Source organism: Meira miltonrushii (assembly GCF_003144205.1).
Source record: "Meira miltonrushii strain MCA 3882 unplaced genomic scaffold FA14scaffold_4, whole genome shotgun sequence".
NCBI lineage: Eukaryota > Fungi > Basidiomycota > Exobasidiomycetes > Exobasidiales > Brachybasidiaceae > Meira > Meira miltonrushii.
In genome coordinates, this window is record NW_020289946.1 from 494,109 (window position 1) to 515,267 (window position 21,159).

General features: G+C 45.0%; 9 protein-coding genes across 9 annotated transcripts; 4 read left to right on the top strand and 5 right to left on the bottom strand.

The window, feature by feature from the left end:
- Positions 1–673: 673 nt before the first annotated feature.
- On the bottom strand, positions 674–2,620 carry FA14DRAFT_125557 (MBOAT-domain-containing protein; the record flags this gene model as incomplete). Its single annotated transcript, XM_025496711.1, has 1 exon — positions 674–2,620. One exon carries the CDS (start codon positions 2,618–2,620, stop codon positions 674–676), a length of 1,947 nt encoding a protein of 648 aa, XP_025352916.1.
- A 482-nt stretch (positions 2,621–3,102) lies between these two features.
- On the top strand, positions 3,103–5,662 carry FA14DRAFT_76100 (pali-domain-containing protein). Its single transcript, XM_025502840.1, has one exon. The coding sequence runs from the start codon at positions 3,534–3,536 to the stop codon at positions 5,559–5,561; it is 2,028 nt and encodes a 675-aa protein (XP_025352917.1). The 5' UTR covers positions 3,103–3,533; the 3' UTR covers positions 5,562–5,662.
- Positions 5,663–5,871: 209 nt separating this feature from the next.
- FA14DRAFT_126499 (MFS general substrate transporter) lies at positions 5,872–7,410 on the top strand (the record flags this gene model as incomplete). The annotated part of the gene is made up of 1 exon (XM_025496751.1): positions 5,872–7,410. One exon carries the CDS (start codon positions 5,872–5,874, stop codon positions 7,408–7,410), a length of 1,539 nt encoding a protein of 512 aa, XP_025352918.1.
- Positions 7,411–7,439: 29 nt separating this feature from the next.
- FA14DRAFT_161977 (uncharacterized protein) lies at positions 7,440–12,099 on the bottom strand. The gene has a single exon (XM_025499367.1). It carries the CDS (start codon positions 11,909–11,911, stop codon positions 7,496–7,498), a length of 4,416 nt encoding a protein of 1,471 aa, XP_025352919.1. The 5' UTR covers positions 11,912–12,099; the 3' UTR covers positions 7,440–7,495.
- A 241-nt stretch (positions 12,100–12,340) lies between these two features.
- Positions 12,341–15,302, bottom strand: FA14DRAFT_174319 (Bromodomain-containing protein). The gene has a single exon (XM_025500531.1). The coding sequence runs from the start codon at positions 15,124–15,126 to the stop codon at positions 12,553–12,555; it is 2,574 nt and encodes an 857-aa protein (XP_025352920.1). The 5' UTR covers positions 15,127–15,302; the 3' UTR covers positions 12,341–12,552.
- A 1,792-nt stretch (positions 15,303–17,094) lies between these two features.
- Positions 17,095–17,841, bottom strand: FA14DRAFT_126497 (uncharacterized protein; the record flags this gene model as incomplete). The annotated part of the gene is made up of 2 exons (XM_025496750.1): positions 17,095–17,281; positions 17,402–17,841. Coding segments are annotated over 2 exons (627 nt in total), but the record flags the coding sequence as incomplete, so codon positions are not given.
- Positions 17,842–18,079: 238 nt separating this feature from the next.
- FA14DRAFT_168725 (COQ7-domain-containing protein) lies at positions 18,080–18,888 on the top strand (the record flags this gene model as incomplete). Its single annotated transcript, XM_025500156.1, has 2 exons — positions 18,080–18,154; positions 18,272–18,888. The coding sequence occupies exons 1-2, from the start codon at positions 18,139–18,141 to the stop codon at positions 18,886–18,888; spliced, it is 633 nt and encodes a 210-aa protein (XP_025352922.1). The 5' UTR covers positions 18,080–18,138.
- A 162-nt stretch (positions 18,889–19,050) lies between these two features.
- FA14DRAFT_161978 (pyridoxamine 5'-phosphate oxidase) lies at positions 19,051–20,110 on the top strand. Its single transcript, XM_025499368.1, has one exon. It carries the CDS (start codon positions 19,157–19,159, stop codon positions 20,000–20,002), a length of 846 nt encoding a protein of 281 aa, XP_025352923.1. The 5' UTR covers positions 19,051–19,156; the 3' UTR covers positions 20,003–20,110.
- FA14DRAFT_157329 (uncharacterized protein) lies at positions 20,107–21,099 on the bottom strand (the record flags this gene model as incomplete). The annotated part of the gene is made up of 1 exon (XM_025497890.1): positions 20,107–21,099. The coding sequence occupies one exon, from the start codon at positions 21,097–21,099 to the stop codon at positions 20,107–20,109; it is 993 nt and encodes a 330-aa protein (XP_025352924.1).
- Between the last annotated feature and the right edge of the window lie 60 nt (positions 21,100–21,159).

Genomic DNA, 21,159 nt, shown 5'->3' on the forward strand with positions numbered 1-21,159 from the left:
GCGTGACCGGTGGAGCCATAAGCGGAGATGCAGATTGACTTAGGCTCGCATTTGGATTTGTAGAAGTCGAAGCTGCTGCTAATGGTGATGAAACATTCGGTGTAGCTCCATACACTTGACGAGTTCCAGTCGTTGCTCGTAATGCTTGCATAAGCGTGAATGCTTGTCTCCTTACGCTATCACGAGCAGGTTTTTCTTCTTCCACCTCACGTTCTTGTGATGATACATCCATCAACTTTGGAAGCCTTTGTTGAAATGTTGGAGAAGGTGAAGAATGTTGTTGAATTTGTCCGATCCTTGCTTGTGCAACGAGTAATTCATTTTGTACTTGCCTTCGTAATTTCTCATTACCTCTTTCTGTTGCTAAGATTCTTTGAGCGCCTTCAATAACTTTTTGTTCTTCTTCTAGTTGGGCTTTGACGCTGCCCATCGAAGGGACTACGTCGGACGCTGTCCCATTTACAGAATTCATCTTTCATCAATCCATTGCTGAAAAAGAAGGATGATGGTAGCCAGCAATCATCTAACTGTGGCCCGTGCTATTAGGGGGGAGAACGGAGAACACACACACAACCACTAACGCGTGCTGCCTGCCACTCATCAAATCCTCTCCCCCCGCGCTCCTGCTGCTAGCTTACAAACACATTTCATTATGGTGGAGATATAAAGCACATTAATACGTAATATAAGCAATGTTCAACATGGGGAATCCAATCAACAAACCCGTCCAAAAGATAATGTTGCCTAAAGTCTCGTTCCTCTTGACGAACGGAATTTGACTGATAAATATAAGAGGCAATTGTGCCATTTGCATAGCAAACAGATATCCACGAATCTTTCCACTAACGATTGCCATCACCAATTCGTGCAGCAAAGAAGAAAGCAAAAATGTTATAAACATTGCAACACCTTTTGGTAAACCAGCAGTGATTGAACTTGCATAAACATGTCGTAGCAAAAAACTGTGAACGGGTCTGTTCCATCTTCGTGAGAAAACGTCCATCGAAGTTGCATTCCACCAATCTTCATAAAATAATCGATCCGCAAATCCAGTCCATTCGGCGAAAAATTGACAAATACACTCAAACATGATGTAAAAGATCAACAAATAATTCAACATCATCGGTACGGCCAATTCCAAAAATGTATGCAATAGCGGCGTATCGGGACTTGGTTGACGAGGCATGATCCAATGTTCAGTAATCACATAGATCACAAAGAATGTTCCAAAAGTAGCCAGAGCCTTTTCCAAAAGGTATAGAGGACGTACTGTCTTGAGACGTGGGTAGGAAAGCTCGTACACCAATGTTGGCACCAATAAATAATCGAAAAAGTTGGCAAATGTGACATTGCTTGGCCATGTCACTGTTTCCGTGTACACATCTGGATTCTTTTCATCGATTCCAGGTCTGCTGGAAGTGAGCTCTTCACGTAATAACTCAACCTCACGTGCCAAGCTGTTGATCAATGGATCAGGATGGGTAGCAAGAGGATGTGGATCACGGATCAGTGTCTCTTGATTGTCCTTATGTTTGCTCTTTTCGCTCTTCTTTTTATGATCTCGTTCGGGGTGTTGAACGGATGGCTTCCGATCAATGATGGTAGAATTTGCTCGTTGACGTAGAGTGCTGGTGCCGCGTTGCGCTTGCAGATTGTCCCACTCGCCAACTTGTGTAGAGACTGCTTCAGTTGATTCATCAGTATCCACTGCTAAATGACCGTTTGCATCACCTCCTTCTGCTTTACTGCGCAAATCTGTTTCGTCTGCGGCTGCTGCTTTTTCAACTGCACGCTTCCATGCTTCTTCCGATACGCCTCCTTTTCCGACCGGCTTTTCACCTTCTCGAATACCTTCCACATCAGCGACCCGTTCTTCGATTGTGTGTTCCAATCGTTTCATCCTGTGATATGTATCGGCAAGATATCCATTGATGGCCATATAACTGTGAATTTTCATCAACATTGACAGTGTATGCAAAACGAAAAAGCCAGATTGAACCCATGGCCAATCACGATAATGGGACCATTTGATGACGATACCCAACAAGCATGCTTGCCAGACGTGTTGAAACCAAATCAGTGTTGGCCAGTATCTGCACCAGCCATTGACCAAAATTTTTGCAAAAGGAACACAGATGAACAAGCTTCCGATCAATACACCATCGGAGATGGCCAAGACGATTGCATCTCGACTGAACAAAGTGGCGAATGTTAGCGATAAGATCTGTCCAGTCGTTGCAAACGAGTTGTAAAAGGTGTTGAGGACAAAGATCATCAAGCTGATCCAGAACAAAGTATAGAATCCTCTGAATGGATCCTTTGCCGCTTCTTTGTTGAACCTGTCAAAGTGAGATTCTCGTGCTTTGAATGACACTAGAGTGCGAATTCGATTTGTCTTTCCACTCCTTTTTGGGAGAAGATGAACAGCACCATCCTTGTCCACTTTATGAGATATACCTTTGACACCTTGATGAGTGAATGTAAGGCTTTCTTTCTTATCACCTTTTTTTCCGATTAATTCAGTCGTTACTGTTGTATTGCTCACCACCCCTCCATCTTCCTCTGATAATTCTGATCGAGGTGTCCCATTGACAGGAGATTTTTCTGTCGTCGTGGCCATTATGATTGATGAGGTGGTGGTGATGATTTCAAAGTGCATGTAATCGTTCATGACACTTTGTCTTTAATAAATTCGGAAATCCTATTCCATCGCCGGCGAATTATTTTTTATTTTTTATCTTTTTTGGGTCTTCTCTGCATTGTTTGTCCGCGCTGTACCTTTTCTGTCGACGTCATTTAATGCTTCACCGCACAGACAAAAATTAGGGTTAAAATGGTAGTGCACTAGACGCGTCAAAGCATATATAAGAGTGTTGTTCTTGATTGATCGAGCGAGCTTAAAATCAAAGAGGGCCCACAAAAGAGATAAAGCGTGAAAAGGCATTTAGGCTCCGAAGAGAGGTAAGAAAGTGGGGAGGATAAGTTTAGGGGTATTGTAACAGAGAAGGCCATATAGAAACGTGCGTAGAGTTGAACAAGCTTTAACGATACAATAAAGACAGGGGTCATTCTTACCAAACGGGAACAACCCGCGCCAGAGTATATGCGGTGAATGCTTGACCTGTCATCCTCGAAGCTTCGAAAGGATTATATAAGTGTCGATCACAACAAACATCCATATGGTACTCGTCCATGCTCTAGTGGCAGTGCCAAGATGTTGTTCGCTTAGTCTATTGCAGTAACTCCTACGGCGCACCTCCGTGCCGATAGAAAGGGGAGTGAGTGCGGAGAGAGTGAGAGCTTAAAGCGTGTGTCCCAGTACCGGAACAAAAGAAAGGATTGGCATGCATTCACTTAGGCTGTGCAGCATTTTAGCGCGTGTATTCAACAACTACTACATTCAGTTCAAATCTCCTGAATCATTCCTTCCATCATCATCATCATTTACCGGGAATTACTCGTCAAAGTGATAACCACCACTAAAGGCCATCACGTTAAGCCACTGATGGTCTAACCTACACCTTACACACACAATGAGATCAGCAACTCCGGCAACTATTTTGGTTTTGGCAGCGTGTATTCTACTTGTTCTGGTAACATGTTCTACCCCTGTCATTAAATCTTTGTCTTTCTTAGAGGCAACGATTGGTGGAAACGGTACCGAATCAGGTCAAAAGGCTACGCTAGGATGTCTCGGCTATTGCATTCAAGGAACATGCAAAGGTCCTACTATCGGATACTCATTTAATCCTACACAACTTCTTGGAATCGCAACAAATGTAGATGGGTACCAGGTCGATTCGAGTAAATATTCTACAGCCGTCATCAAAGGTTTGACATACTGTCTCGTCTTGAACCCGATCGCATTGGCAGCATGCGTTATCACACTCTTGACCGGCTTATTAGCTCATTGCGGTGATATGTCTTTGGTCTGCATTAATGGATTATTTTCTGGTCTGGCGTCGACATTAACACTAGTCGCTGTTGCACTTAATTTCGCTCTTTTTGTCTTGGCAAAGAAGCGGATCGACTCAATCAATGGAGCCAGTGCTTCATATGGTGTAGCTCTCTGGTTAGCATTGGCAGCATGGATTTTAATCGTTTTGAGCTCATGCGCTTTCTGTTGTAGTTGCGGCGGACGTGGAGGAGGAGGAGGCGGACGGAACAAAAGAAACAAGATGCAAGATGAAGATACTTGGAGAGCACCTCAAAATACCGGCGGTGGTGGTTATGGTGCCAATAACGGATACGCAGATCAGATGAGAATGGATGCTATTCAAGCGGAATCGGATCGAAAGCGAAGACAAAAGGATTTACCCAAATTTGCAACATACGAGACTGAACATGTAGAAGAATTACCATTAAAACAAGATTATGAAGATTACACACCACATGGTCAAGGTAGACATGGAGGACTTCCACCTGGCGCTGGATACCATGGAGCTGGACAATATCAGCAGGATTACGGTTATGCGTACGGCGATGACGGCTCGTATGCCATGCACAATGCAGCGGGTACGGGTGCTGGCAGTAATGCATACATTGCTGGCGTAGGTACAGGAGCTTTACGTGGATCTCAACCACAAACTGCTGCAAGTAGATATTACGATTCTTCGGTCCCAAACAGCTCCAACAATCTTGCTGGATATGGCGCTCATGATCTTTCATCACCTGCTACTACCGTTCCACCTCACGTTAACGGGTATGGAAGTGCTGCAGGAACGCCAATGGGAATGCCTGAACCTGTTCATGCGAATTCTGCTCGCGGTGATGGTAATATGGATTATTTCTACAACGCAAATCCAGCCGCAAATCATCCTACTAATGAATCCGAAGGGCTACAATCGCATGATGTGTATGGTGGATACACGAACGATGCACGATCACAACAGAATCATCAGTATGAGCAATCTGGCACATATATGAACGATGCACGATCTCCGCAGAGTCATCAGTACGAGCAATCTGGCGCATATCCTTATGAACCTTCATATCAAAGTCATCAAGACATGGCACCTGCTTCAGGACATGGAACAGATGTCGAAGGCGGAACGTTTGGACCCCAGAGCCGATCGACCAAGCACAGTCAATATGCACATTCTCAGCATGATCAGTCTTATGGTGCAGGTGCTAATGGAACACGATCGAGAACACAATCGCAATCTCGACAAAACGCACCAGCAGAATCTTCTCAGTCTCCCTATGATGCTGTTCAACAGGCAACAGCTGCAGGAAGATCAAGAAGATTACCGGCCATTCCAACAGGCGCTGCAATCAACTCTAATCCTCAACAATCAGCAGGAGAGATACCCTATTCGCCTACTTCGCCCTCACAGCAACAGCCAATGCAAATGAATGAAGGATTTGGAGTGAGTTCTGTTCCATCGCCCAGACAGACGACGGGTGATGATGGATTCGGATTGGCTGTTTTGAAAGCTGGAGCGGCAGCTGCTGCATCAAGTTCTCACCATCATTCTGATCTACCGCCACCCGGATACAGCGAAGAACAGCCATCATCAACCTATCATAATCCTTATGCTTATCCATCCGAGAAACGGTGAGAAAGGGGACTATTTTGTATATAATTGGCTCTTTTCTTTTATTTTAATGGACATTGATTTCTGAAAATAAAGATGCCGAAACAAAAAAAGCTTCTTTTGATTCTACGCTAGTGATCAGCCACGCACGCCATTTCTATGCGGTACTGCATTGCACCATTCCCGCCTCCACTGACGCAGACGCATATGCATCGAATCAAAACAAATGTTTATTCGGCAAATTAATACTTCCAAAAAAGATCTATTGCTGACACACTGCAGCCATGAACAATTGCAACTCTTGTTCCTGACCGTCAATCATCTTTTGTCGAATATGACGACAGAGAATCAGCTGGAGAAAGGTCAACACCAGCAAGGGACAGAATCACCGATTTCAACACCATCACTGCATGACAATACACCCGATCAAGATGATATCTCTGAACCCAAATCAGAAAAGCATGCAAAAGATGATGGAATACTAGTAGAATTCTCAAAAGACTCTCACGATCCTTCCAATCCGGCAACATTTTCAAACTTAAAGAAATGGTGGATAATAGCGGTAATTTCAACAACCAGTACAATGGTAACATGTGCATCTTCCGTCGTATCGACAGGCTATCAAGGAATCGAAATGGATCTACACGTCAGCCATGAAGTTGCAATTTTGGGATTGTCATTATTCGTTTTAGGGTTGGGTTCTGGACCGATCTTCTTGGCACCTTTTTCGGAATTTTATGGGAGAAGGCCAGTTTATCTATTAAGTTTAACAGCATTCTTCTTACTCGGCTTCCCGGTCGCTTTTGCAAATAATCCTGCCGTATTCTTTATATTTCGCTACCTAACCGGTTTCGCTGGAAGTGCATTTTTGAGTGTAGCAGGAGGTTCGATCACCGATATGTATTCACCGAAATATTCCTTTTTTCCAATGGCCGTTTATACTTCTTCACCTTTTATGGGTCCCGTCTTGGGTCCTGTTTATAGTGGATTCGTCGTTCAATTTGCTGATTGGAGATGGTCATTCCGGGTAATCATCATTTGGTCTTTCGTTCAATTGATCTTGGTCGCCTTTACACCAGAAACATTTCCGCCGCAACTGCTCATTCAAAAAGCACGCAGGATACGCAAAGAGACGGGAAATAACTCTTATTATGCTCAACACGAAAGAGACCTTGCGGCAAAGAGTCTCGTCAAAACAATCGCTGTGAGCGGATCAAGAGTGTTTTTGTTACTCGCACTAGAACCAATGCTGCTCTTGCTCTGTCTATGGTGCGCAATCCTTCTTGGAATCCTCTACCTATTCTTTGAGTTGTTCCCGATCGTTTTTGCCAAGCACAACTTTAACGATTACCAAAATGGGTTAAGCTTTTTAGGTCTAGGGATTGGAGTAATGAGCGGTGTCGTTTTGATGAAATTTTGGTTTGCAAAACGATATACGAGATTATCAGAAAAGAATGGCGGAAAAGCACCACCCGAAGCACGTTTAGATCCTGCTAAATTGGGTGCAATCTTGTGTCCCATAGGTCTTTTCATCTTTGCATTCACTTCTTATCGAAACGTTCATTGGATCGCTCCAATTATTGGCTCAATTCCATTCGGTGTCGGTTTCTTGTTGATTTTTACCTCCGTTTTCACTTTCACGACCGATAATTGGCGTCCTGTTGCCGCTTCAGGTATGGGTGCAAATTCTGTTGCACGTTCAATTTTTGCTGCCGCTTTCCCACTCTTTGCAACTCAAATGGCAAGCAGACTTACAACAACAGGAGCAGCAGCTTTACTGGCAGGTTTGAATGTTGTCATCATCCCGCTCCCTTTCGTCTTTGCTCGTTATGGACCGCAACTAAGAGCAAAGAGCAAATATGCTATGAAATAGGACTTTATATACCACGTCATTAATGAAATCGATAATATTGGATGGGTATGAAGGGTATACATGGGTATGAGTGAATGAGAGTGAATCAACTCCACCAGCCGTCGTTGCTTAATTCAACGGCACGACTGTTGGAGATATTTGATAAGTTGGAACGCATTTGATGAGATGAAAAGACGGTATCATTGAGATTATTTCTTGTTGAATCGAAACTTTGATCGACAAAGGTAGATTTTTGATTTTCATTGGATCCGGATGAAGGGGCATAAATCGATGCCCATGTTGTTGATCCATGACTAGGCGAATGTGGGAGACCGTTTTGATCGGGCATCTTTGTAGTGGAAGATGATCTGGCAAGGTGTTGACCTCTGTCAATCTGTTGTACAAGCATATTTTGACGTTGGACTTGAAGATCAATTTGATGATCGTATTGTTCCTTCTGCTCTTGAATTCTTCGATCTCGCTCTCCCAATTGTCCCCGCAACTCTGCAAGCTCTTCTCGAGCAGATGTCAAGTCTGCTTGACTTTGTTCCAGCTCGTCCTTTCCGACCAATGTCTCACGCATGGACATCAAGTCTCTTTCCATGTCCAAGAATCGGGCTTGGTAGCCGGCCAATTCCTCCCTCAAGCGTGCTTCTGATTCGGTGCTGTTTTGCAATCTCTTTTCCAGATCTGCTCGATCGGCCAATCTTCCTTCCATATCTTGCAATCTTGCACGGGCAACGTGTAATTCTCGATCACTTGCTTCCAATTCCCGAATACGTTTTTCCGTTTCTGACAACTTTTGTCCGCTTTGTGCTGCTTTTTGTTTTTGGGTTGCATTGACTTGTTGTAAGTTGCCAATCTTTGTATCTTGATCGCTGATCCGTTTCTCAAGCGCAGCCAATTCTCCCTCTGCTTTGGCTGCTCTTGACAATGCAAGCGCGACATCATCCCGCCTATTCTCCTCCAACTTGCGTACATGTGCCAAGAGCGTTTCGATGTTCTCCTGTACGACTTGCGAAGATTTCTCCGCTTGTGTGTGCCGCTCCTGTAAATGGCTGTGATGGTCTGCTAACAATTTGACAACTTTTTCGTCTAAAGCGCCGATCTGTCTATCGAACGCCAGCTCCCCCTTTGATGCATTGATGATATCATCAGAAGTTCTGCCTTCCAACTTTTGCACATGGTCAAACAACAATCCGATCTTCTCTTGAACGAGTCGCAAAGGTTCATCAGCTTGTGCCTGTGTGCTTAGTTGCGATAGTCTTTCCTGCAGACGGTCATGGTGTTCCATCAACAAGCTGGCAACTTTGTCGCCCAAAGAGCCAATCTGCTTGTCCAGTGTCGATTCTCCTTCGGCATCTTCGGCCTTTTGCGATGCAACTATGGCATCACTCGGTGCACTCTCTTCTATTTTGCGTACATGTTCCAAGAGCGTCTCAAGTTTCTCCTGTACAATTCGCGATGACTGCTCTGCTTGCTCATCCTCTTTAAGCTCCATGAACCTTTGCTCTAGAACGTCATTATGATCGGCCAACAGATTACCAATTTCTCTACTGAAAGCTTCCACCAAAGTCTTTCGTTCCAGACTGTCCAACGTGACCATATTGACCGGTCGTACCTGACCCATGATCGTCACTTCATCCAAAATCTTACCTGCCCATCCTTCCAATGCTCTATCCATTCGCTCGCCCAATTCTTCAATAATGTCAGACACTGTATCGTCGTCATCATCTCCATCCTCCTCATCATCATCAAACCGGATCTCATCGTCAGGATTGCTGATTAATTCCTCTCGCTCTCTCTTCGGGATATCGATCGGCTTCATAAACGGACTAGGCTCATCAGGTCTTCGAAGAGAAATAGACTGCGATCGAGGTAGACTGAATGTGAAGCTGGTTTGCGGTACGGTGGACAATCGATCTTCAGTTGCAGGAGGCTCAAAGCTTGGAATACCAGCCCTACCAGCATTGCGGCCAATGGTAGGATGGAAAGGAGCTGCAGTTGGTTGGAAAGAAAAAGTTCCCAATGTTGGCTGCGGTGCAGCATTAAGAGCCGCGATTCCAGAAGAGTTGCCGGGGATAGAACTATTGAACGGAGGTGCAGAGGTTCCATTGATGGCATCACCATCGCGCAGAGCACTTGGAACACTCGCAGCAGACGGTTTCGGTCGTGGTGGACTTCCTACCATCAAAGCATCTTCGTCTGCACCCGCTTGCTCTCCACCTTGATGTCGAACTCGTTTCTCGCGACCTTGGCTTTCGCGTGAGGGGATGAGAGTCGGTGCAGAAGAAAGTTGAGGTAGCTTAGGTGCATTGCTAGGTGCTGTAAAGGTAAAGGAGCCCGGAACGAAAGAAGGGGCAGCAGCATTGAGGTTTCCTCGCATCGATGTTGACCCTTTGAATGATCCACCAAAGCTGGAATTGGCAATGCTTGGAAGACGGAAATGATCTGGAGCCTTTGCAGTAAGGTTTGGATCACTTGGTGTAAAGGCGGGTGCATTGGCACGGAAGGTGCTTGCCGAATCCAGAGGACCACGAGACATGACATTGATATCAGAGGATACTGATGGCCTTCCAGCATGCGGATCTGTATCGCTCTGCGGATGCCATGTGCCACCTCCCAGAGTACTACTTGCAAATGTTTCCGCTGTTCCGGCCCTAGGTCGATTGCCTGCAAATAAGAGGTGATCTCGATCAAAGTTCTCAGCTTCCTTCGCTGCCAATCGTTCTGCACGCTGCAATCTCTTCTCAGCTCTAGCGGCTTCTTCGTCAGACGGATTGCTGTAATCTTCTGACAAAGTTTCCAGTTCATCAGAATCCTCTTGCATTCCATTATCAATACTCTCATCACCAGTGATTGCTTTGAACGGCATGTTTGAAACTTGCCGCCTCTCCTTCAGCCAACTTGGACCATTTGTCTTATCGACATCCTCGTCCAAATCTGAAGCATCAGCATCTTCGCTCGGATTGGATTGCATATCCAGATCATGCTCAAGAGTCCTCTTGCTGGATTGCATAGTTTGCGATACTTCTTCGTCATCCGACAGATCTTCTTCATCTGCTTCTGGGATATCATACCCGAATCCGCGTCCCAAATCTCGCCAAGACATGTTTTTGTTGTGCGATGATTTGGTAGGCGTTGATATATTGCTGAGAATAGCAGGATCGGATGCCTGACGATCAACACGAGGACGAGCTCCCAAAGCAGGCTCACTGCGATCTTCCGAGTCAGAGTACGCCTTCTCATCACCTTGCTTCTCTGACGGACTTGGCAATCCAAGAGCAGTCAATGTTGCAGGACCAAACGGTTTACCACTCGAAGAAAGGCTAAGAGACATCGTTGTCATATGTGCAGCACGCCTTGGCGTTAGGATGTCGTTTAATGGGCTGACTTCCTCATTGCTATAGCGATTGCGTTGCTTATCAGGAGAAAGACCAAATGTGCCACCATCGCCACCACCTGTTCCCAGACCCCAACCTGCATCAATTTCGTCAGAAGTATCAAACTTTTCAGCCTCTTTTGCTGCTGCTGCTGCTTGTAATGCTTCCTTTTCCATTCGCTCTAGCGCAAATGTTTCTCGTACTTCTTCCCATGCACTTTGACCGGGTAAGAATATATCAACGAAATCAGGCAAACCATGCCCATTATCATTGAGTGAGGGAAATGTATCCCGAGAAAGAATACAGTCAGAGGGCGTGATTTGACCAACATCATTCACGTTCACACTAGAAAGTGGTTCACGTCGTATCCAGTGCTTTCGTAAAGCATTGACAGCGTCATCACGTTGATCGCCTTCTTTCTCTTCAGTGATTGTGTGTCTGAACACGTTTTCTTGGCCTTCAAGTTCGATCTCTATCGGCAACTTGACAGTGACCTTTCTCTTTGGCTTTTGAGATGCCAAAGCTGCTGCAAAAGCTGCAGGATTCAGACTGACTGAAGGCGTGGAATTGTGACCTGTTGTTCGTATAGGTTGAATGACGGGAGGTGGTCCTCTTCCTTTGCGTGTTTGGCGATTCCCATTGATCGAAGCAGCGCCCCAGCCACCACCATTGTTGTTATTCACGCCGAATGGGAACCCGGCACTTTCCACAACTATATTTGGAGATGAAGCGATTCGAGCATTAGGCGAAGAAGGAGACAATCCGCCAGGCGAAGGCAAACCACCCATGATTGGACTCATTCCGCCCGGACTTAACAGCGTTCGTTGCATACCACCACCGTTGCCGCCCATTTGAAAAGCTGGTGCAGCCGCATTCAATGACAAGCCAGAAGAAGCAGGAGATCGTTGTCCTTGTGTTGAGCCGGATTGAGACCTTTGTTGGTACGCATACATTGGAGTACCTTGTTCACCAAATGATCCTCTTGGACTTAGGCCTGGCATTCCTCTTCCTGGTTGAAAAGTTGCGGCATTTGCACTCATCATTGCGCTGCCCAGTCCACCTGGAGAAGGCGGGCCTGGATATCGACCATATTGATCGTTTCGATATTGATACGAGCCATTAGTGGGAAAAGTGTTCATTTTGACCGAAAACAAAGGCGAATGCCAAAGGTCAAGGTAATCTGATTGCCAACACTAATTGATTCCTATATCGTCAACGTCATTAATCAAGTATCGAAAGTGAGATGCTTCTTTTTGAATGTGAGATTGAAGAAGATAGCTAAAAGAGAGAGAGTTATTCCGTTTGTGCCATGTGCGGTGTCTGTGTTTGTGTGCATAAGCTTCATCACGGCTTCCACTTTCGCTCCGTAATATGTGGTTTAAGCTATTTTTATGAAACCAACACCACATTGTTGTACTACTACAACGGAAGGGGGCGGCGGCATTGCAGCACTGCCCACACACACACTCTCTCTTGCATGCCAGGCAAATTCACGCTAACAAGCACTTGTCACAATTTTGTACAGAGCGTGAACGCGTTCAACAGAAAATAAGGTTGATTAATCGAATGCTCCATGCATTGCATTTGCTTTAATATCACATTGCATGCAGATTTCAAGATGGCCAAGAAGAAAAAAAGGACGATTTTTTAAAACAAAGGAAAAGTATCGGTTACACATTGAAGATTACGGAAACAGAACTTTTTTTGCTACGTGCAATAAACGCACGAGGCCAATTTTGTACAAATTTTGTATGACTTTTATATATGTATATCACTGTATTTATTCATAGTCGCTTTCACTCTCATAATCTTCTTCTCCTGACGAACTATCAGAGGCTACAAGATCATCATGTCCAGCAGCTTTGGTAGCAGGCTTAGGCGCAGAAGTCGAAGAAGTGCTCATATCGGGATTGTCGAATTGATTCAATTGGGCTTGTAATCTTGCAATTCTCGCCGCTTCTTCTTCTTCATCCAGATTCTTTCTCTTCACACCTCCAGTTCCACGTTTGCGTCCATCGGAAGAAGACAACTTGCTGGTGGTAACCTTTTTGCCTTTTGGTCGAACGACATATCGGTACAACTTATAAAGCGTACTTGGACTTAAATCATCAATGTCCAATTCGATTTCTTCATCATCGTTTGCATTTGGTGGCTTATCTTCTGCAATAATCTTCAATGCACCATCCAAACGATCATCAGGTAATTGGGTAATCTTGGCTGCCAATTCTTCCTTTTGTTCGTACGTGACTTCGCGTACTTCTTCATCACGTCTTCCGCCACCGCCTCCGGCCTTCTTGACTCCTGTACTCTTTTTGGCTTCTACCGACCCGGACGATTTGGCCTTCTTTGCTGCAGGTGCTTTCTTTGAGCCTGCACTTTCAGACGGTCTGCGTTTCTTCGATGCTTTTTGCTTGGCTTGCTTCGCTTTGCCGCTCAAGCGTTCCAGCTCTTTCTGTAAAGTTGCAATCTCTTCACGAATTTCAAACATTCGTGTCTCTGGATCTTCTTCCTCAAATTCATCATCATCCTCTGCATCTTCATCTTCGTCGTCGTCAACCACAGGCGGATTGGGTCTCGGCATCTTGGCCATCTTATCCTCCCAGAGACTTCTCAATTTATCACCCATGACGTACACTTCCGATGCCTTCTCATTGAAAGTGAAGCAATTGTCGAACATCAGCTTCATATCATTGTTTGGTCCATCAATATCCTCGTATTCGCCCGAAGTGATTCGCTGACGAATCTCTTTGAGCGAAATTGGGTTCTTGATCGTGTTATAATAGGCTTGAGCGAAATCCAGATTCATCGCTGGCTTCTCAAAGAAGACCCAGGCACATTGTGATGCCACTGGCTCTTTGTGGAAATCATCAATCACCTTGGCTGCATACTTTAGCTGATCTTTATCCAACTTTTCGTAAAAGGCAATCTCGCGTGATGACATCTTTCCTCTTGACTTTTTCCGTTTCACCAAAGAGCCACTAGCCGATTGAGGTCGATCAGCATACGGCAGATCTTTGGGTGGAGGTGGGTGGATGTCTCGCTTTGGTCTTGCTGCTGCCACTCCTTCTGATGGTCTGCGAGCTACTGCCAATGCTGCTGCACTTGCTTCAGCTCCATTGTCATCGTTTACGTTAGCAATGATTGACTTCATCTGTTTATCGAAAACGCCATCCAGCAATTCTGCTGTTTTCGATAGAGGATGCTCGGGACCGTTGAATAGGATACAATTTGAAAAGATGAGCTTGACATCCTTTTCAACATCTTCCAATGTCTTGTATACATCCGTCAATGGATTTAGTCCCATCTTTACACCCATCTTGGTCTTTTCTGTGTGTTTATTGCCTCCTTTCTGGGCTGCAGCTGTGAATGCCAATTTATAATCAACCGTTCCAAGATCCATCGGAGTTTTGATGATGGTAAAGTAGTGGGGAACACCAGCAGCAATTGGATCAACGGGTGCATGGAATAGACCTGAATCATTTCTTCCCTTCAATCCTTTGATCGCATTCTGGCAAGCTCTTATTTGAGCACCACTCATCTCCGTCGAATCTGGTCCTGCCAAAGGTGGGAGTGAGCCATCCTCTGCTACGACAGCGGTAGAAGCTCGACGCGAATCAGAAGTTTCTGGGGTTGCCGATGATTGTGGAGCTGCTGAGGTCGAGATTGGGGCTGGAGCAGGTGCTGTTGGAGTGATTCCATTTGGCTTTTCATCTTTCATCTCCACAGCATTCGTGTTCGCAGACACTGGCTGTTCTGCGACAGGTGCAGGTGGTTGAGGCGCTGCTTGTGCTTGGATGGGTGCTGGAGATGGGGATGGAGCAGGTTCTGGAGCTGTTGGTGCGATTCCATTTGGCTTTTCGTCTTTCATCTCCACATCTTCGTCTTTAGCGACAGGCTCACTCTGAGGAATAGGTGCTTCAGCTTTAATTGCTGTTTCTTCACTTGCGTTGTATGGATTCTGAGTACCAGGTGCACTTGGAGCTGCAGTAGTTTGCGAGTCAATCGATTGCGTCTCAACTGGCTGCGCTTGGACTGGCTGCATATCAACCGGTTTTGACTCTTCCACTCGATCCTGTCCATTGGTCATATTTTCTGAAGTGACGACTGCTTGAGCAGCGGAAGCTGTTGCAGGATCATCTTGAGGAATTTGATGTGCAGTGGCTGGATGCGAAGGTTCCTCTTCACGTACGGCTGAAACTTCTGGTGGAGGTAAATGCGGTTTTAGAGGCGTGAATGCTGGAGGTAAAGGACCGCCAATTGGACCATTTACTGGTGGTGCTGATCCATTTGTAGTCGAAGCGGGAGCAGGAGGTTGGCCTGCTTGATCATGTGTCGGAGTAGAATCAGCATTCATCGTTTGGCGTTTGGGAAGATTTACTGAACAAATTGTTGACCTGTAAAGAGATCCAATCAATGTTTGCTTCAAACAATATTAATCAGCTCTGATGGAATGTACAGCGTAATTTGATCAATCGCCACTTGTCACAAACAAACAAAATTGGAAGTGGATGGCGAATGGATGGCGATGAGGATGGTGTGCGAAGATTAAGAAGCTAAAGCGTGAGGATTTATTTTAGCAGAGAGCGCGCCGCGTGCGCATCTTCTCTTGACGCGTAACTATGCGCGCACGCTCGTGTTAGGCACAAGAACAGTGTTTTTCATCTGGTCACCACATCACGCCTCATCAAGGTAATCATTCTTTTGTTCATCGTTATCAATTGTAATAGTACATGCTTTTTTCAATCAATTTTGATAGTTCTCCCATGGTGCCTTGATTGGTTCTATGAGCTGTTCTACCTCATTCGAGCTTCCTGGACTATCTTCTATGAGTTGGCTTTGGCCTTGTTGAGTATTTTGAGGCAATGTGTGATTTGATTCTGAGACGATCGCATTCTGCGGGAAGAAAACCGGCGCATTCATTTGACTTTGTTGCAGTCCATTTCTCTGCATCAAAAAGGCAATCAGCTTTTGTGAACACCTTCTCTGAACAACTGCAAGTTTGAAGGAAAATTGAAATCCACGTTCGAAATCCAAATCAAACGCCAAACAACCATCTTCCATCGTTCTCACAGCCACAATCTTTTCGACCGATGATTCCCATGATGGCATCAATCCGTAATGACACATTGCAACTTCACGTGCAACAGTCTCACGTTGTTCTTCCGGAATGTCTTTTGCTTTGACTGTTCGAAGATCGAATCCTGCGTACATGTACGCTGAATCAATCGCCTTGCTTGCACGTTTGTGTTTTGGACTTCCAATTTGAAGAAATTTTTCATGTTGCATACGCTCTTGCTGCAGCCTATCGTTGTACTTTTTGAGCATCTCTGGACATCCTTCCAGACATTCTAGTGGCTCCCATGAATTCCATTCAGGTTTGTATCCTTTCCATGCAAGCAAATAACGCAAATTTCCTTCTTTTCCCATGTAATTCGGCCAATGATCCAGGATTGCTTCCACTTCGTAAGGTTTATCGGGATCATCTGAGGGTAGTTCTGGTTCCGACTCTTCGTATGGTTCTGGCTCTTTGGGTTTCTGAGTGACACGTCTCTTTTTGGGAATCATTCTGGACAATGTAGAGAGAAGGATGATTTCGGAGGTTGAAATCAGGCGCGCAATAAAAATTAAAATTCATTTCAATCTTCTCATTTAAAAATACAATAATACACTTCAACGATCACACTTCCGGCTCACGTAATGTTGCTTCGACATCCGTTCTATCATCGGCCGATCGAGCGACCAATTGTGGATCAGGAAGAAGACCAAGTTGTGCATCAGCTTCTGCCGCATCGGCTACATCAATGACATTCGTGCTTTCTTCAATAATTGGAGCTGTTTCGGACCTTCGCTTGCTTTCATCCAATTGAATCGGTTCTTCCAGCTTCTGTGACGATCCTCCTCTTCCGTTGCTGATGCTACCGCTACTTCCTCTACGTAATCTTTGATCGGAAACTGCTGTAATGCTAGGTGTACGATCTCTGCCTCTTCTCTCTCCCTGTACCGGATTCGCTTCATCCTCCTGTGATGCAATACTTATCCTTCTACCGCGGGTAACATTTGATCGACTGCTTTTCCCGATTGTGCCAACGGGAGAATTGGTCGGAGAAGAAGCACGAGAAGTAGCAGGAGAGCTGTTCTCTGATCCACTTCCTCCGACAGCATTTCCAGTAGACATGTTCAGCTTTGGTCGAACTCGTGATGAGCGTGGTGAAGATCTCGTTCCTCGAACAGAAGAAGCAGGTGATCCTTTCTTTGGCTGTTGTTGTTGCATAACATTTCCACCTTCCATACTGATTGGAGCACTTTTAGGCGATGGCTCACTTCCCCCGCCAAAGATCCACCATCCTCTCCATCCGCTCTGTCGTCTCTCTTGCATCTTCTCTGCCCTTCTACGTTCGAATGCTGCTCTATATCGCTCATATCCTTCGCGGAATTGATTGGACACTTTGCTACTAAAGATCAATTCACCACGTGGATTGGAAGAAGGTGGAATGGTGGGAATGTGTAGCCTTCGAGCAGCAGCAACTGATAAGGTTGGATGTTTGTTAGCTGTTCCATCTCCGCCAACATTTGCAGTAGAATCCGCACCTTCCCGATTCACCTGTGCCTCCTTATCGTCCGCAATGGACGGTGTCCGACGTAGAGTAAATGCGGATTCTTGCTGTCGAAAGTATGAGAATATTGATTTTCTCGGTGCAGCCCGGGTATTAAGATACATATTGAACGATCGCAAGCTCCTGTTTGCTTGTGGGACGAATTTGTTAGCTGCCGTTATACGTTCGGCATACATTCCACTCGCAAAGAATAATAAGAGCATAGTCGCAGTGATCAATAGAACAGTGACATTGAGATAGTGCAGCGGTTGCCATTTGGATGGCTGAACGAAGACATAATAAGAAAACAATCCAATCGCACCACAAAGAAGTACCAGAAAGGTCTGATACTTTTTTCTTCGTTTGACTAATCGAGCAGCATTTTGCTTTAGCCTTTCCTCAAAGATCAAAAGGTCTCTATATGTTTGTGCATCGGCTGAAGGATAATAAGGCACAGAACCTGATGGCGATGCCATACTTGCTTTAGCCACCATCCGTCCGGAAGCCCTGTGTGATTGGTGTGCTAGAAAATCAACCTTCTACCTCATATCTTGTAGCCGTTTTTGATTTGCGACAATGATGGTGTTTCCCCAACTTTATTTGATTCAACCCAAAATGTGTTTTGTGTGGTGCCCAATTTAATCTCCACACGCTTGGCAACTTTAAAAGGCGCGAAGTCACACGTGAACAGGGATTATGAAAGATGACAAACACATCAGGAAGGAACTTTCATTCTCGCCATCATCACATTGACTCAACTCACAATTAACACAATGATACATAGACAGAGTAATGCACTACTGCGAAGGGCGCTGCTAAACTCTGCCAGATCGCATCCAACAAAGACGCCAATTCAGCCACTTCGGGTTTTTTCTTCTCTTGCCTCTGATCCTTATACCGATCCAGCATTTGCAACGACGGCCGATTTTGCCAATGCAGCAACATCTTCATCTCCAGACACTTTGAGTGAATTACAACGTAATGCTCTTGATTCGATGTTACGTGTAGATCATTCGGGTGAGATTGCAGCCAATACGATCTACATTGCACAAGCAAGAGTGTTTGGCTTATTGGGTGACCAGACAACGTCAAAGATGTGTTGGGTTTTGTTGGAAACGGAAAAGAAGCATCTCAAAGTAGCGGAAAAGCTACTAATGCAACATAGAGTCAGGCCAAGTTTATTGAACCCGATTTGGGGTATTGCGGGAAGTGTATTGGGAGGAGCAACTGCACTAATAGGCAAAGAAGGCGCAATGGCTGCAACAGAAGCGGTTGAGACAGTGATTGGAGAACACTATGATGACCAGCTGAAGACTCTATCAGCAATGACTTCGGGAAGTGAGAAAGTTCATCCTTCCCTTGAGCTATTGAGGAACATCGTACAAGAATTCAGAGATGATGAATTGGAGCATTTAGATACAGCCGTTGAACATGACGCACAACAAGCACCAGCACATGCTCTTCTGAGTGCAATTATTGGGTTTGGATGCAAGGGTGCCATTGAAGTGGCCAAAAGGTTTTGATTATTGTATAATTCTTATGTATTTTAGCAGCTTAATGAAATTTGTTCAAGATGATGATTACGTTAGCTCTCGCCTCCACAGACCATAAGCGCTAATGCAGGGATCTACAACCACACGCTTTGACATGAGAAGAGTTGAAAGACGAGCAGCTCAACCTTTTCCCTCCTAACGCCCAAAATCAACCCTTTTCATGTTTCGAGTAGCATTCAATCATACTTTACGATCATCTTCTCTTACAAAAACAATCGGCCATCGACAATCAAACCTAATGACTGATTACGTAGCTGGAGCGTTGTCCAAAATAGGACTCAACGGAAAAGAATCGACAAATGCCTATTCCTCCACAACCCAAGGATCAGGAGCGGCAAAAGAAGATGAAAAGCAAAATGCCACTGAAATTTTAACGCACAATCAATACAAAACCACCGGATTGGACTGGGATGCACTTTCTCCTTCTGCCTTGACGCAATTTCGTACTTGGTTTCAAGATGCGATCGATCATCCAGAAATACCCGAACCAGAAGCAATGACGATCAGTACAGTTTCCCTACAAGAAGGGCAGGATGGAAAGAGTATCGCAAGACCATCCTCAAGAATCGTTTTGCTAAAACGTGTTGATAAACGCGGATTCATCTTTTTTACAAATTATAATTCTAGAAAAGGTATGGAGTTAGAACGTAATCCGTTTATCGCCTTGACATTTTATTGGCATGCATTGCATAGAAGTGTTCGTGTTTGTGGGAAAGTGGAAAAATTGTCGAATGAAGAAAACGATCAATATTTCAATTCAAGACCTTTAGGGTCAAGAATGGGCGCAATCGCAAGCCCTCAAAGTCAACATATCGAAGGTAGAAATATCTTGGAAGAAAAGGTAAAAGAAGTGGAAAACAAATACAACATTCCCGGTGCAGCAGGTTTGGATCCCGAACAACAATCTGACCAGTATGAAGATCGACATGTTCCCGTTCCCGATTACTGGGGAGGATTCCGTGTGATCCCGGATGAGGTGGAGTTTTGGATGGGAAGGAGTAACAGATTGCACGATCGTTTCAGGTACACTCGAGATCTAAAGGAGGAAAAAGATGAATGGGAAATCAGCCGTTTAGCGCCATAGAGAAAGAAGAATAATGTACAATTAAAAAGTGTAGAAACCATTACATGTTTTGTTGTTGTTTAAAAAAGAATAATGTACAATGACCAAATCCCATCAGGAGCATTTCAATCGCTCTCTTCATCTTCTTCGAGTGGCACAGTTTCTTCTTCAGTGATACGACGACGTTGACTTGAGCGGCTTTGCACTGTTGATGATCGTCCACGTTTCGATCCGCTATCTTGCGTTTCGCCAAGTTCGTCTTCCTCTTCGGAATCTTCAGAATCATCCGTTTCCCCTGTAGAAGCTCGATTTACAGACGTAAACCCGAGTGGATTTTCACCATTGTTGCGGTTGCTCCTTCCTATCATCATCGTTGATGCATTCGTCGTATCACCAACTGTGAGCGGAGACCATGGCTTCTTACATTTTGCGCACAATCTGACATCACCCTTTGTTTGCAACATCGAAAGCAATCGTGGTTTGCAATAATGATGTGCATACAAATCGCAACCTTCCGTTGAGCATGCCAATCCACGAGTGACGATGTCCTTGCAAGCGTGACAGGTGTGCATGTACTCTTCATAAGACCCACGTAGATAACTCTGCAATTCCAATAACGATCGCGGAGAAAGGAAGTAAAAACCGGCATCCTTTGTGATCCAACCTTGCGAAACAAGCTTCTTACAAAGTATGTCAGCCTTTGTAGAGCTTAATTCCGGATCCATATCCTTTCCGAGACTGATTGCAACCGTTGACGAAATACAGTATGCACGACGAGGAGCAGTAAAGATATTTTCGATTAAGCTTTTGATGAATTTGATTTCATGCGGCGTGAATTGGGTTGCTAATTCTGCAATTTCATCGGCTTTCGTGTTGACGATAGCGAGCATATGCTTCTCTGTTTGTTCATCAATCATTCGTCGAATTTCAAGATTGACAACAATTAATGCGTTATTTACCTTTTTGATGCACTCAGCATAGTCACGTTGGGTATGCTGTACCCGACATGCTTCCGTTGCCGCTTTGAACATGGCTTGTGATCGTTCTTCCGTCACGATTCTATGTGACATCATACCTTGAAGCCATGCCTGCTGCGGCAGTTCCAGTGCCTCGACCATTGTAAGGACTCGCAGAAGGGATGATCGTACTTCTGATGGAAGGATGAGCATCCCATATAC

What these genes read in the sequence shown, in the direction of transcription:
- FA14DRAFT_76100 (XM_025502840.1), top strand. Translation starts at nt 3,534, where the DNA reads ATGAGATCAGCAACTCCGGCAACTATTTTGGTTTTGGCAGCGTGTATT.
- FA14DRAFT_161977 (XM_025499367.1), bottom strand. Translation starts at nt 11,911, where the DNA reads ATGAACACTTTTCCCACTAATGGCTCGTATCAATATCGAAACGATCAA.
- FA14DRAFT_174319 (XM_025500531.1), bottom strand. Translation starts at nt 15,126, where the DNA reads ATGAATGCTGATTCTACTCCGACACATGATCAAGCAGGCCAACCTCCT.
- FA14DRAFT_161978 (XM_025499368.1), top strand. Translation starts at nt 19,157, where the DNA reads ATGACTGATTACGTAGCTGGAGCGTTGTCCAAAATAGGACTCAACGGA.